General features: G+C 45.6%; 1 protein-coding gene across 4 annotated transcripts in view; it reads right to left on the bottom strand.

Annotated features, from left to right (window-relative positions):
- LMAN2L (lectin, mannose binding 2 like) overlaps nucleotides 1-14,127 on the bottom strand; it is a 32,417-nt gene that overhangs the window by 8,661 nt on the left and 9,629 nt on the right. For 3 of the 4 annotated variants that reach the window (XM_017860500.1, XM_017860501.1, XM_017860498.1), the window contains 3 exons: nucleotides 2,766-2,798; nucleotides 1,521-1,682; nucleotides 1,315-1,429 (listed from right to left, as the gene is read on the bottom strand). In XM_017860500.1, coding sequence (XP_017715989.1) covers nucleotides 1,315-1,429; nucleotides 1,521-1,682; nucleotides 2,766-2,798 — 310 coding nt within the window. The remainder of the gene's footprint in view (nucleotides 1-1,314; nucleotides 1,430-1,520; nucleotides 1,683-2,765; nucleotides 2,799-14,127) is intronic. The other variant, XM_017860499.1, reaches the window with a different exon arrangement.

A 14,127-nucleotide genomic window follows, 5' to 3' on the forward strand; every position in this document is an offset into this window, starting at 1 on the left:
AAAAAAAAAAAAAAAAAAAATCCAGATTTCCAGCTTCTCTTGAAAAACTGGAAGATTTGGCCTCACTGAGCTGACACTTCCTTTTAGCTACAATGGCTAGAGCTCACTAGCTGTCGGCTGTTTCAGATAGGTATCCGCCTTTCCATTTTGCCACAAGAAACTTCTATTCCAAACTAGCTTTATCCAGAACAAATTATATTAATCAAAAGAAACAGAAGTTCAGTTCCTTTTCTCTTCCCAAAAGATGTTATGACTGGGGCTAAAGCAAAGAGAGTAAGTGTATAAACGAGAAGCTAAGAATCAGGCATTGGCCGGGCGCGGTGGCTCAAGCCTGTAATCCCAGCACTTTGGGAGGCCGAGACGGGCGGATCACAAGGTCAGGAGATGGAGACCATCCTGGCTAACACGGTGAAACCCCGTCTCTACTAAAAGTACAAAAAACTAGCCGGGCGAGGTGGCGGGCGCCTGTAGTCCCAGCTACTCGGGAGGCTGAGGCAGGAGAATGGCGTAAACCCGGGAGGCGGAGCTTGCAGTGAGCTGAGATCCGGCCACCGCACTCCAGCTTGGGCAACAGAGCGAGACTCCATCTCAAAAAAAAAAAAAAAAAAAAAAAAGAATCAGGCATAAGCAGAAAAAGAAACAAACGGAGACGGAAAAGTAAAAGAACCAGGTGCTGTTAATGTCACGTAAGTCAAGAAGGCAAGAGTTTCAGAGTAACGGGTGAAATGAGCTGAGGAGGACAAAGGGTGAGAATGAGAAGAGAGCACTGAATATGGCAAGGAAACAGAATGACCTTTCATGAGAATGGTGTTAGTGTAATCGCAAGGTAGAGCACAGGTCTGAGTCAGCATGTTAAGCAGGTGGACAGCTAGGAAACAAAAGCATCTGTACACAAACACATTCAAAAGTCTCAGCAAAAGGAGAGTCTGGGGTCAGAAGAGGGACGGCAGAGTCAAGGAAAAGCTTTGTTAAGGAAGGGGAACGGGGAACATGAGTGGGTGGAAGGAGAGGAGCCTGACAGCAGAAATTAGAAAGCAAGGAACTCACGAGACAGGCTAGAAGAGCCAGCTTAATGAAGGGACAAACATTGCTTTCTATTAGCACCAACCATCTTCTAGTGACCACCGTACTAGGAAAGCCTGGCCTGGGTGTTTTAAGCAATGTGGATATAAGAATGCAGAAAGAGAAGCAGTCCTGAGGCATCTCCTTCCACAGCACTGCTCCTCTGGCTCTCCCCTGGGAGAGGCCTCAACGAGGCGTGGGTATTGAGAAGAGGCCTCAGTCAGGGCAAACCAGGAGTGCGTGTGGCAGTACCTGAGAGATCCCCAGTGATGGAGGAGGTGCCGAAGTAGTAGCCACGGGGCAGGCGGACTCCGGGCACTTCAATGCAGTCCCTCCACTCATGCTTGCCATCAATATCCATCATTATCTAGAATGAAAGGAGAGGGAAATCAGGGTCAGGCCATGGAAGCAAGAGCGACACAGCCCACACCACCATCCGGTCCAGGACAAGGACTCACCGTCAAATGCCTCTTGACGTAGCGAATCACCAGGAAGGTGTCGTAATGAAGATTGCGGACAATGGCAGTGCAGCCTCCCAGCTCTGTAGGCCGCCCATCCCGCTCGTGATCATAGCTGAGGGAGCCGTTGTTCACCATGGCTGAGATGTAGGGGAATACCCGCTGGGAAGCAGAGGGGGTAAGCAGATGCTAAGGAAGAGCACGTAGGAACACCTGCACAAACAGCAACACGAATTCTGCACACACAAGTTGAGCCCCTTACAGCAGAACAGGCAGCCACTCAACCTCATTGTCGGCAGCCCCTGAGCCCACATTCAGATGGTCTCTCAAGGGAAACAGCCCAGGAAGCGACTACACTTGGTTGTTGTCTTCAGTAATTCTCTTGGCTCTTGAACTGGGGTGGGCCTGAAATGGCCCCCCCTAAAACGCTGGAGTCTGACTTGAATGTCCCAAGGTCACCATTTGGCACTTATGTGCTGTCCAATACTGGGGGTTTCCTTTTCATGTATATGTACCTATCTCCCCAACTGCCACATAAGATTCTTGAAGAAAAAAATTCATTCATCACATGCCTTCATATGTCTAAAGTTCAGCCCCATCTCCTCCCAACCACGGTTCTGCACACAGCGGGTATTCTGAAAATACCTGTTTGAGCAGGGGAATCTTTCCATTCAGGATAGCTCTTTTCAATTCTAAAATTCTACAAGCATATGAGGCTAAATGGATTCGAGCTCAGAAAGAACATGGAACGGGGTTGCTGGACGGGCTCAGCCAGCCACAATGACTGTCCTTAGTCAGAAGACTTTCCAGCCCACTCAAGCCTCCTCCACACATCACTTCTCCCAATAATAATAAAAGGGCAAGGTTCTCCCTTAATGGGGAGAAAACTGCAAATTTCCCCATAAACCACTCATTTTCCTATCTATTTCACAGGCCCTCTCTCCCCAATAGAGTTGTAGGAGCAATTCTTCCTTAGAAATGGCAAACTAATCGTTCCAGAACAAGCCCAATGCCAAGGCAGTGCAGACAGGCAGGGTGGTGAGGTGGTGAAGGGGTAACATGAGGCATGCCACTCCTTTGGTGAGTATTTGTCCCTTTGTCCCACATGGTCAACATGCAAGGTGGAGATGCAGTGAGACCAGACACCAGGGACTCCCAGGACAACCACATGGACTTGAAACAGCAACAAATGTTGGATGGACACATGGGATGAGGGATGCTCATGATGAACCAAGAACTGAGTACCTGGACTCCTGGAGAATATCGCCTCTTCTGGGCCTGAGAGGGTCCAGCAGGTCATGATAGAAACAAGAGAGGGCACAGAAGACAGGAGACCAAGTCAGAAAGACACAGCCACAGAAGAGCTCTGACCCAGCTGTGATGGATGAACAAACCAACTGAAATCCCCAAACAGAATCTGAGGGTCCCTGAAGGGCATCCGTGAAGTATCTGTGCCCTCAAGATGACAGGCAAAACCATATGCACAGGCGCCTGTACATTTTTCTGAGCAGAGGGTCTGTTACTATATCAGATTCTCAAAGGGGTCCCCTAGGAAGACCGCTCTAGCCCATAGAGGGTCCTGACGCTTTTGGAAGGCACTTTATAAAACACATAACAGTACGCTGTCCAGGCACGCCCCACTTACATCTCTGGGAGTCAGTCTCAAGTTTGTCTGTACCCAGCCTACTGTATTGCTATAGCAAGGGGAAAAAAGAGACAAACAGGGCTAAATTCTTCCAAATTCAAGACATCCTTTGCTATCCAGGATCTCAGGAAACAGCTCCTGCCCAGAAGACCAAAATCCTGCCACTTGAGAGGCTATGAAACACACCCTAATCCAAAGGGATCATTTGCCCTCTAACTAAGCCCTATGGGTCATATTTCCAAATAACTGTTCTCATTCTAACCTACAACACATGGGCAGGGAAGAAGCTCCATGGCGGTGCTGCAGAATGAGATTTAGAAAATCATCGGGCGTGAGGGTATTAAACTCTGCTCCAGGAAACAGCCGCAGTTCTAAGCCATTAGCAACAAAAGGCACCTATACAAGCTCAGCTCAGCTCTGCCCTGTGGGACAGGTAGGCGAGGGTACAGACCTCAAACCCTTCACTCCTTTAATACAGTGAACACCTACTACAAGCCAGGTACTGTTCCAGATGCTGAGGGTCCAAAGAGAAACAAGACAGACAGGAATGGAATTAAGATCAGAGTGGAAGAGACAAACAAACAAGCAAATAAAATGATTTCAGATAGTGATAAATGCTACGAGGAAAATAAAATAGGTAATACAAGGGACCGGCGAGGGAACCTCTCCCCAAGGAGGCAATATCTGAGCTGAGACTCAAGTAATTAGAGGGAGTCCACCAAAAATCTGAGGGCACAACAAGCATGAGGGCGGCACATTCAAGGAACTGGAAACAGACGAGTCAGAATCACAGCTTGTGAGAAGAGGCTGCCGTGAGGCGAGGCAGCACGCACGGCCCTGCACTCCATGGGCCACAGCCAGGACTCCGAGGCTGCGGCGCAGCTCCTCTGCTGTCCTCCTCTTACGCCACTGGCAGAGTTCATACAGGACACAGAAAGGCATGACATCAATCAGTGGATGATTAAACTGGCATAAAGTTACTCTTCAACAACTACCATTTAGAACAAGGAAATGATGAACACATTATCAAGCAGTTTACAGCAACTGGCATCTCAGAGAATGCTCATAATTTCAGTGACAAGGAAAAGGGATTAAAAATGCCCTGTGGAGCTCTGATGAGCCCAAGGCTTGCTTCATTCATCACCTCCAGTAACCCTGATTAGAAGTTTAAGTTGCAACTTTAAAGAGATAGCAGCCTCCTATGTTAGCTTGATTAGAAAATAAACAAATAATAAAAAGACAGCAGTCGTTAGCCTAAGGGTGCCTTACTCTTCCCAAGGCTGGTGTGGACCCAGTTCCAGGTAACAGCCAGAGGCATGCTGGGCCTTGGGATCACCTGAAGGAGCTTGTTAACTGGACATATACGTGGGTCCCTCAGTCAAACTGTCTCATTCAGTAGGGCTAGAGTGGGATGCAAGATTTTTTTTTGTTGTTGTTGCTGTTTGTTTTTTTGAGATGGTGTCTCGCTGTCACCCAGGCTGGAGTGCAGTGGTGCGATCTTGGCTCACTGCAACCTCCACCTCCTCGGTTCAAGTGATTCTCCTGCCTCAGCCTCCCAAGTAACTGGGATTACAGGCACCCGCCACCATGCCCAGCTAATTTCTGTATTTTTAGTAGAGACAGGGTTTCACCATGTTGCTCAGGCTGCTCTAGAACTTCTGATCTTGTGATCCGCCCGCCTCGGCCTCCCAAAGTGCTGGGATTACAGGCATGAGCCACCGCACCCAGCCAGGATTAAGTATTTTTTTTTTTTTTTTTTTTTGAGACGGAGTCTCACTCTGTCGCCCAGGCTGGAGTGTGGTGGCCGGATCTCTGCTCACTGCAAGCTCCACCTCCCGGGTTTACGCCATTCTCCTGCCTCAGCCTCCCGAGTAGCTGGGACTACAGGCGCCCGCCACCTCGCCCGGCTAGTTTTTTTTGTATTTTTTAGTAGAGACGGGGTTTCACCGCATTAGCCAGGATGGTCTCGATCTCCTGACCTCGTGATCCGCCTGTCTCGGCTTCCCAAAGTGCTGGGATTACAGGCTTGAGCCACCGCGCCCGGCCCAGGACTAAGTATTTTTAAGAAACACCACAGAAGGCTGTGATGTGCAACCAAATTGAAGAAATGCTGCACCAGATAGGGAGCTCCACAGCTTTGCAACTAGAGAGAATCTGTCTGCTTCGGCAACATACGAGTTGGCCTTCAACTTTGAACCTCACATTAGTGTAAGTCACTAAATGCCATCTTATTTTCTACTCCTAGTCAAGAGTTCTTGGAAGCATTTCTTGGATAACCACTAATTTCACACAGGAGCAATTTTGTTTTCCCCTAGAAAGCAGTCTGTAAGTTAGAACCAAAGATTGAAGAATCACACTGGTTCAGGCAAGGTGGCAGTTTTATTCCTAATTTAAGAGTCACCAGAAAGGAGAAACTCTCACCTGTCTTATCGTCCAAAGGATTGTCGTTTAAAGGGTGGAGAAATGTTTTCAACTTTTTGTACGATAAGACTACTTTTTAAAAAGTGTTTTTTGAAGACCTCTACAGGATAACTGTATCTTCAGCATATTTTGATGGAAAAGACAGCCATTAGCTTGTGGATTTATGGATGCTAGGCTAAAATTCCAAATGGCCTCTGTAATTAGGGAGGCCTGAGTTCTAACTGCAGTTATGTCACTCATAGCTGTGTAACCTTGGGTGGATTACATCACCTCTTCGAGATTCTATTTCCTCACTGTAAACAGAACAATACAAAGCTCACAGGGTTCATTATGAAGATGAAATGAGATATGCAAAGCATTTAGTACAATGTCTGGCATTCAAGGGGGAGTCAATAAACATTCAATCAGTGACTAGTGCATTTCTGGATACAAATATCATTCACAGGCACTCATATACACATAAACACAAAGCCAAACAAACATCTTTTAAAGCATGAATTCCCAGACCACTGGCTGTCATTAACCATTAATACTTCCAAAAATATTTTGGAGAATATTAGATTTGGTTTCTTTTATTGCCTACTAAAATATTAAAATACAATAATGACAGAACAATCATCTATAATAAACATCATTTTACAAAAGGACATTTTAACACCAAAAGATGAGACAGAACCATGTAATTTCATAATGAAACAACGGAATATATTTAGCACTTAAGAAAAAAGAACTTCACTATTATGATTCTTGCCCCAGTGAGAACTGTCACCAAACAACAGGAGCTCACACACCGGCTCTTTCAGAGCAGTGTTTTCCATCTCAAACCACACCATCGTCTAGTAAGCGGACCATTTGCTTTCTGGAACCCAGACGTGAAGAAAAGAAGGGGAGGAGGGCAGAGGAAGAGAGAACAGAACTAAGATGTTTGCAGAATGTCCCTTAGGAGTCCACTGAATGGTGTGAATAATAGCTAGCGTTTACTGAGCACTTCGTCTGTGCCAGGTACTGAATGCAGTAATGAGCACTTTTGCATTTAATTCTCACAATCCTATGAGGTCTTATCAGTACTCCTCATTTCACAGGTACAAAAACTTGTCCAGGATAACACAGGCATTAAGAAGTGAAATCAGGATTTGAAACCAAGTATTCCGGCTCCAGAGCCCTGACTCAATCACTGGGATACACTGCTTTCAGTATCTCTCCATATGGAAAAATGTTTCATCTGTACTCTTTTTTTAAAATCAGGTCTAAACAGTGTGTACTCTGAAGCACAAAGAGAACACAGAGACTAGTTCCCGATTAAAGGAGAGGAGAGATGTAACAACTGAATACAACACAGGATCTGGGACTTTCTTTCATTACAGAGGACATATCGGGACAATTGGTGAAATATGAATAAGGACTAAAGATCAGACAATGGTATTGTTATAAACGTTAACTTCCTGACTTTGATCACTGTGCTGTGGCTATACAAAATAACTTTTTTTTTTAAACACACACACACACACACACACTCTCAAGTATTTAGGATTAAGGAGGCATCATGACAGCCATTTACTCTTAGTTCAGAAAAAAAGACACACAAGCACAAACACACACGCAAGACACATACACACACAGACACACACACAAAGAAACAGCTAAAGAAAAGGATGGCCATTGTAGTGGCTCACACCTATAATACCAGCACTTTGGGAAATGAAGGCAGGAGGATTGCTTGACCCTAGGAGTCTGAGACCAACCTGGGCAACATGGCAAAACCCCATCTCTACAAAAAGATAGCTAGGCTTGGTGGCATGCACCTGTAGTCCCAGCTACTTGGGAGGCTGAGATGGGAGGCTCTATTGAGCCCGGGAGGTTGAGGCTACAGTGAGCTGTGACTGTGCCACTGCACTCCACGCTGGGTGACAGAACAGAACCCTCTCTCGAAAAAAAAAAAAAAAAAAAAAAAGGACGGCCAGGTGCAGTAGCGCAGTAGCTCACACCTGTAATCCCAGCACTTTGGGAGACCGAGGCAGGCAGATCACCTGAGGTCGGGAGTTTGAGACCAGCCTGACCAACATGGAGAAACCCCGTTTCTATTAAAAATACAAAATTAGCCAGGCGTGGTAGCATATGCCTGTAATCCCAGCTACTCAGGAGGCTGAGGCAGGAGAATCGCGTGCACCAGGGAGGCGGAGGCCACGGTGAGCCAAGATCGCGCCACTGCATGCCAGTCTGGGCAACAAGAGCAAAACTCTGTCTCAAAAAAAAAAAAAAGATGAAGCAAATGTAGTAAAACATTAACATTTTCGGAAATCTGGGTGAAGAACAACATTCCAAAATTCTCTGCTGTATTTTTTTTTTCCCCCAAAGGACCAACTTTTTTTTTTTTGAGACGAAGTCTCACTCTTATCCTCCAGGCTGGCCAACATGGAGAAACCCCGTTTCTATTAAAAATACAAAATTAGCCAGGCGTGGTAGCATATGCCTGTAATCCCAGCTACTCAGGAGGCTGAGGCAGGAGAATCGCGTGCACCAGGGAGGCGGAGGCCACGGTGAGCCAAGATCGCGCCACTGCATGCCAGTCTGGGCAACAAGAGCAAAACTCTCTCAAAAAAAAAAAAAGATGAAGCAAATGTAGTAAAACATTAACATTTTCGGAAATCTGGGTGAAGAACAACATTCCAAAATTCTCTGCTGTATTTTTTTTTTCCCCCAAAGGACCAACTTTTTTTTTTTTGAGACGAAGTCTCACTCTTATCCTCCAGGCTGGAGTACAATGGCGTGATCTTGGCTCACTGCAACCTCCACCTCCCGGGTTCAAGCGATTCTCCTGCCTCAGTCTCCCAAGTAGCTGGGATTACAGGTGCCTGCCACCACGCCCAGCTAATTTTGTATTTTAGTAGAGACAGAGTTTCACCATGTTGGCCAGGCTGCTCTCGAACTCCTGACCTCAGGTGATCCACCCGCCTCAGCTTCCCAAAGTGCTGGGATTACAGGCGTGAGCCGCCGCGGCCAGCCTGTTGTATTCTTATAACTTAATCCTAAGTACAAAATTATTATCAAATAAAGATTAATCTGAATCTAGTATTTACCATACACTCAATTTTGTTTTCTCAATTTTCTATATATCTGCAAATTTTAAAAAATTTAAAAGGTTTTAAAACAGTATTTACAACATGATGCAACGTCTTTGTTCTTAAAGATGTTTGTACACTTCCGTTTTTTTCAGCATTTTCCAATTTTTCTGTAATGTATATAAAAATAATTAACAAAACAAATGCCTTCTACTAGATGCTACTAGATGTGAAGCATCTCCCACCACACCTCCATTTCATCCTCCCTGGAACCACTAGCAGAACACACTATCAGTTCCACAGGTAGACCTGTCACTTTTTAGACTTTCAAAGCCGTATAAGCTGCTGGTCCTACAATAATCTTCATCTAGCCCTTCATGCAGAAATCCGGACAAAGAGGAGACAATACCCACCCTATTTAAAGTGAAAAGAAGATCAATGAGATTCTTCGCACACTTCTAGGCAGCCTGAGAAGGCCCTTGCTCTGTAAGCCCCCAGACTCCCATAAAGCTATGCTAGGGACTCTGTCCCCAGGACTCACAGCTTCTCGACTGGACGACACAGAAAAGTGGCACTTCCAGGTCTGGAAACCTTCATATGATTGAATATCATCAAGCTCTCAAGAAACTCATGGAATGAGCTCAATCTCATTTATCTTAGTTGTCACCCTACTAGAGTAAACGCAAATCAAGTAATTTGAGGACTTCAATAAAGAGTACTCCAAAATCAGGAGACTCAATTTGAGGTGTGCCCCAAGCACTGACCTTTATAACCTACCCACCCAGATTACAATACCAAGTTTCAGAATACAGCCTATTATGTATGTCTTAATTTCACTGCTGACCATCATTCTGATAGTACGCCAATACTTCTTGTGGATGAGAAGAACCATCAATTCTATAGAACAGGGGATCTTCAGATCTCCTAAAATCATGTCAACTCCTCTGTGTACGTGCCTCTTTCTGTGGGTCCAACACTTTAATCAGAGTCTCGAAAGGGTCAAAGCCCAAAGAAAAGTAAAGAACTAACCAAGGGATAAGCATCCTCTGGAGCACCAGCCCTTGCTTTCTTCCTCTCTCTCTCTTTCACTGTCTCAGAAGAGAAACATACGTAAAATTCTCTCTGCCAACAGTAAAGAGACCACTTTGGGATCAGTGTCTTCATCAACAGAAAGACTTGAGGGGACCGAGTGTGGTGGCTCACGGTTGTAATCCTAGCACTTCGGGAGGCCAAGGCAGGAGGTCACTTGAGTCCAGGAGTTCGAGACCAGCCTCGACAACATAGCAAGACCCTGTCTTGGCCGGATGCGGTGGCTCATGCCTGTAATCCTAGCACTTTGGAAGGCTGAGGTGGGTGGATCACAAAGTCAGGAGATCGAGACCATCCTGGCTAACACAGTGAAACCGCGTCTCTACTAAAAATACCAAAAAATTAGCCAGGCATGGTGGTGGGCGCCTGTAGTCCCGGCTACTTGGGAAGCTGAGGCAGGAGAATGGCGTGAACCCCGGGATGCGGAGCTTGCAGTGAGCCGAGATGGCATCACTGCACTCCAGCCTGGGCGACAGAGTGATACTCCATCTCAAAAAAACCAAAAATAATAAAACAATAATAAATAAATAGATAATTTTTTTTCTTTTTTTGAGACCGAGTCTCACTCCATCACCCATGCTGGAGTTCAGTGGCGTAATCTCGGCTCACTGCAACCTCCGCCTCCTGGGTTCAAACGATTCTCCTACCTCAGCCTCCCAAGTAGCTGGGATTACAGGCATGCGCCATCACGCCAGGCTAACTGTTGTATTCTTAGTCGAGACGGGGTTTCACTATGTTGGCCAGGCTGGTCTTGAACTCCTGACCTCAAGTGCTGGGGTTATAGGCATTGGCCACTGCACCTGGCCAAAACAGTAAAAATTAACCAGGCATGATGGCACACCTGTAGTCCCAGCTACTCAGGAGGCTGAAGCAGGAAGACAGCTTAAGCCCAGGAGTTCGAGGCTGCAGTGAGCTATCACTGTGCCACTGCACTCCATCCTGGGTGACAGAATGCAAGACTCTCTCTCAAAAGAAAAAAAAAAAAGACTTGAGGAAATGTTTTTTTAACTGGATGGCATGGTATTGTTAATTTTCTTCCAGTTCAAAGGAGGAAAAAACAATCATCACATCAAAAAAAAGTATGGGGAGTACCTCAAAGTTTGGGAAATACCTCAAAAACGACTGCCAAGCTGTTCTCCCCACTCTCTAGCTGTTCCTGCCTCCCCAGGGGTAAAGGCCAAACATCTCACAGAAAAGAATGAAGGCCAAGACCACAATGGTTGCACCCTGCTCTCATTCATTACACTCTGATTTCAACAGAAACACACTGTAGCTCCAAGATTGCTACTGATTTCCCTCCAACTTCTCACCAACATCCAGATGGGTTCCTGTGAGAAAGTGATGATCGTCAGCTGATGACTTGATAGTGCCAAGAAAAGATAATCAGGTTGTCTTTACCTTTTTTTTATTTTTTTATTTTTTGTAGACATGACTCGCTATGTTGCCTAGGCTGGTTTCAAATGCCTAGACTCAGTCCTGCTTTGGCTTCCCAAAGTGCTGGGATTACAGGCATGAGCTATTGTGTCTGGCCACTGGTGATCTTTTAATCAACATTAAAAAATAACTACAATACAGCCAGGCGTGGTGGCTCATGCCTGTAATCCCAGTAATTTGGGAGGCTGAGGAGGGCAGATCACAAGGTCAGGAGTTCGAGACCAGCCTGGGCAACATGGTGAAACTCCGTCTCTACTAAAAATACAAAAATTAGCCAGGCGTGGTGGCAGGCACCTGTAATCCCAGCTACTCGGGAGGCTGAGGCAGGAGAATCACTTGAACCTGGGAGATGGAGGTTGCAGCGAGTCAACATCACGCCACTGCACTCCAGCCTGGGCGACAGGGTGAGACTCAGTCTCCAAAAAAATAAATAAATAAAATTAGTAACTACAACACTGAGATATAATTCACAGACCACACAATTCACTTAAAGTATATAATTCAAAGGCGTTTAGTAAATTCAGAGTTAAGATTATGATTACCACAACCAATTTTAAAACACTTTCATCACCCAGAAAAAAAAATCCCATGCCCACTAGTAGTCACTCTCCTCATCTCCACCCCACATTACCCCAGCCCTAGACAACCACTAATCTACTTTCTGTCTCTACAGATTTGCCTATTCTTGACATTTCATATGCATGGGATCATACTATGTGTTGGTCTTTTGTGACCGGCTTCTTCCACTTAACATAATGTTTTCAAGGGTCATCCATGTTGGAGCACATATGGATAGTTAATTTCTTTCAGTCTTATTTTCTTTTTTTTTTTTGAGATAGGGTCTTGCTCTGTCACCCAGGCTGGAGTACAGTGGTGTGATCAAGGCTCATTGCAACCTTGAGGTCCTGGGCTCAGGTGACCCACTCACCTTGGTCTCCTAAAGTGCTAGAATTACAAATGTGAGCCACCGTGCCTGGCAATTACTCCTACTTTTTTTTTTCTTTTGAGACAGTCTTGCTCCATTGCCCAGACTACAGTGTACTGGCAATCATAGCTCACTACAGCCTTGACCTCCAGGACTCAAGCAGTCCTCCTGCCTCAGCCTGTGAAGTAGCTGGGATCAGCTAATTTTTTTTTTTTTTTTTTTTTTTTTTTTTTGAGACGGAGTCTGGCTCTGTCTCCCAGGCTGGAGTGCAGTGGCCGGATCTCAACTCACTGCAAGCTCCGCCTCCCGGGTTTACACCATTCTCCTGCCTCAGCCTCCGGAGTAGCTGGGACTACAGGTGCCCGCCACCTCGCCTGGCTAGTTTTTTTTTGTATTTTTAGTAGAGACGGGGTTTCACCGTGTTAGCCAGTATGCTCTCAATCTCCTGACCTCGTGATCCACCCGTCTCGGCCTCCCAAAGTGCTGGGATTACAGGCTTGAGCCACTGCGCCCAGCCGGGATCAGCTAATTTTTTTTTGTTTTTTGTAAAGATGGGGTCTCCCTGTGTTGCCCAACTGGTCTAAAACTCCTAGGCTCAAGTAATCCTTCCACTTTGGCCTCCCAAAGCGTTGGGATTACAGGCACGAGCCACCACACCCAGTGATACTTAATTATTTTCATTGCTGGTAATTCTGTTGTATCAATAGATCACATTTTGTTTATCCTCTAATCCAGTAGTCCTCAACCTTTTTGGCACCAGGGACTGGTACATTTATTGCGTACTTTTTTTTTTTTTTTTTGAGATGGAGTCTTGCTCTGCTGCCCACGCTGGAGTTCAGTGGCACAATCTTGGCTCACTGCAAGCTCTGCCTCCTGGGTTCACGCCACTCTCCTGCCTCAGCCTCCCAAGTAGCTGGGACTACAGGCGCCCACCACCAAGCCTGACTAATTTTTTTGTATTTTTAATAGAGATGGGGTTTCACCGTGTTAGCCAGGATGGTCTCGATCTCCTGACCTCATGATCCGCCCGCCTTGGCCTCCCAAAGTGCTGGGATTACAAGCGTGAGCCACCGCGCCTGGCCTGTATACTTTATTTCTATTATTATGATGTTATAATATATAATTAAATAATTATACAACTCACCATAATGTAGAATCAGTGGGAACGCTGAGCTTGTTTTCCTGCAACTAGACAGTCCCATCTGGGGGTGATGGGAGACAGTGACAGATCATCAGGCATTAAATTCTCATAAGGAGAAACCTAGATCCCCCACATGATCAGTTCACGAGAGGGCTCGTGCTCCTATGAGAATCTAATGCCACCACTGATGAGAGAGGAGGCGGAGCTCAGGCAGTAATGAAGGCAATGGGGAGCAGCTGTAAATACAGACGATGCTTCACTTGCTCGCCCACCACTCATCTGTTGTGCAGCCCGGTTCCTAACAGATTGGGGACCCCTGCTCTAATCAGTTGATGGACATTTAAGTTGTATCCATTTCTTGGTTATTATGAATAATGCTGCTATGGACATTCATATAAAAGTTTTTGTGTAGGCCGGGCACAGCGGCTCATGCCTATAATCCCAGCACTTTGGGAGGCTAAGGCGGGTGGATCACTTGAGGTCAGGAGCTCGAGACTAGCCTGGCCAATATGGCAAAACCCGTATCTACTAAAAATGTAAAAATTAGCCAGGCATGGTATCAACCTGATATATTTTTTTTCTAAAAGTTTTATAGTTTTAACTTTTACATTTAGATCTTTCATCCATTTCGAGTTAAATTTTCTGTGTGGTGTGAAATAGGGGATAACTTCATTATTTTGCATGTGGATAACTAGTTGTTGAAAAGATGATTCTTTTCCCCATTAATTATCTTGGTGAAAATTAATTGATTAGGCCAGGCACAGTGGCTCATGCCTGTAATCCCAGCACTTCGGGAGGCCGAGGCAGGTGGATCACAATGTCAGGAGATCAAGACCATTCTGGCTAACACAGTGAAACCCCGTCTCTACTAAAAATATTAAAAAAAAAAAAAA

Source organism: Rhinopithecus bieti, unplaced genomic scaffold (assembly GCF_001698545.2).
Source record: "Rhinopithecus bieti isolate Rb0 unplaced genomic scaffold, ASM169854v2 scaffold_54331, whole genome shotgun sequence".
In the NCBI taxonomy this organism is placed as follows: Eukaryota; Metazoa; Chordata; class Mammalia; order Primates; family Cercopithecidae; genus Rhinopithecus; species Rhinopithecus bieti.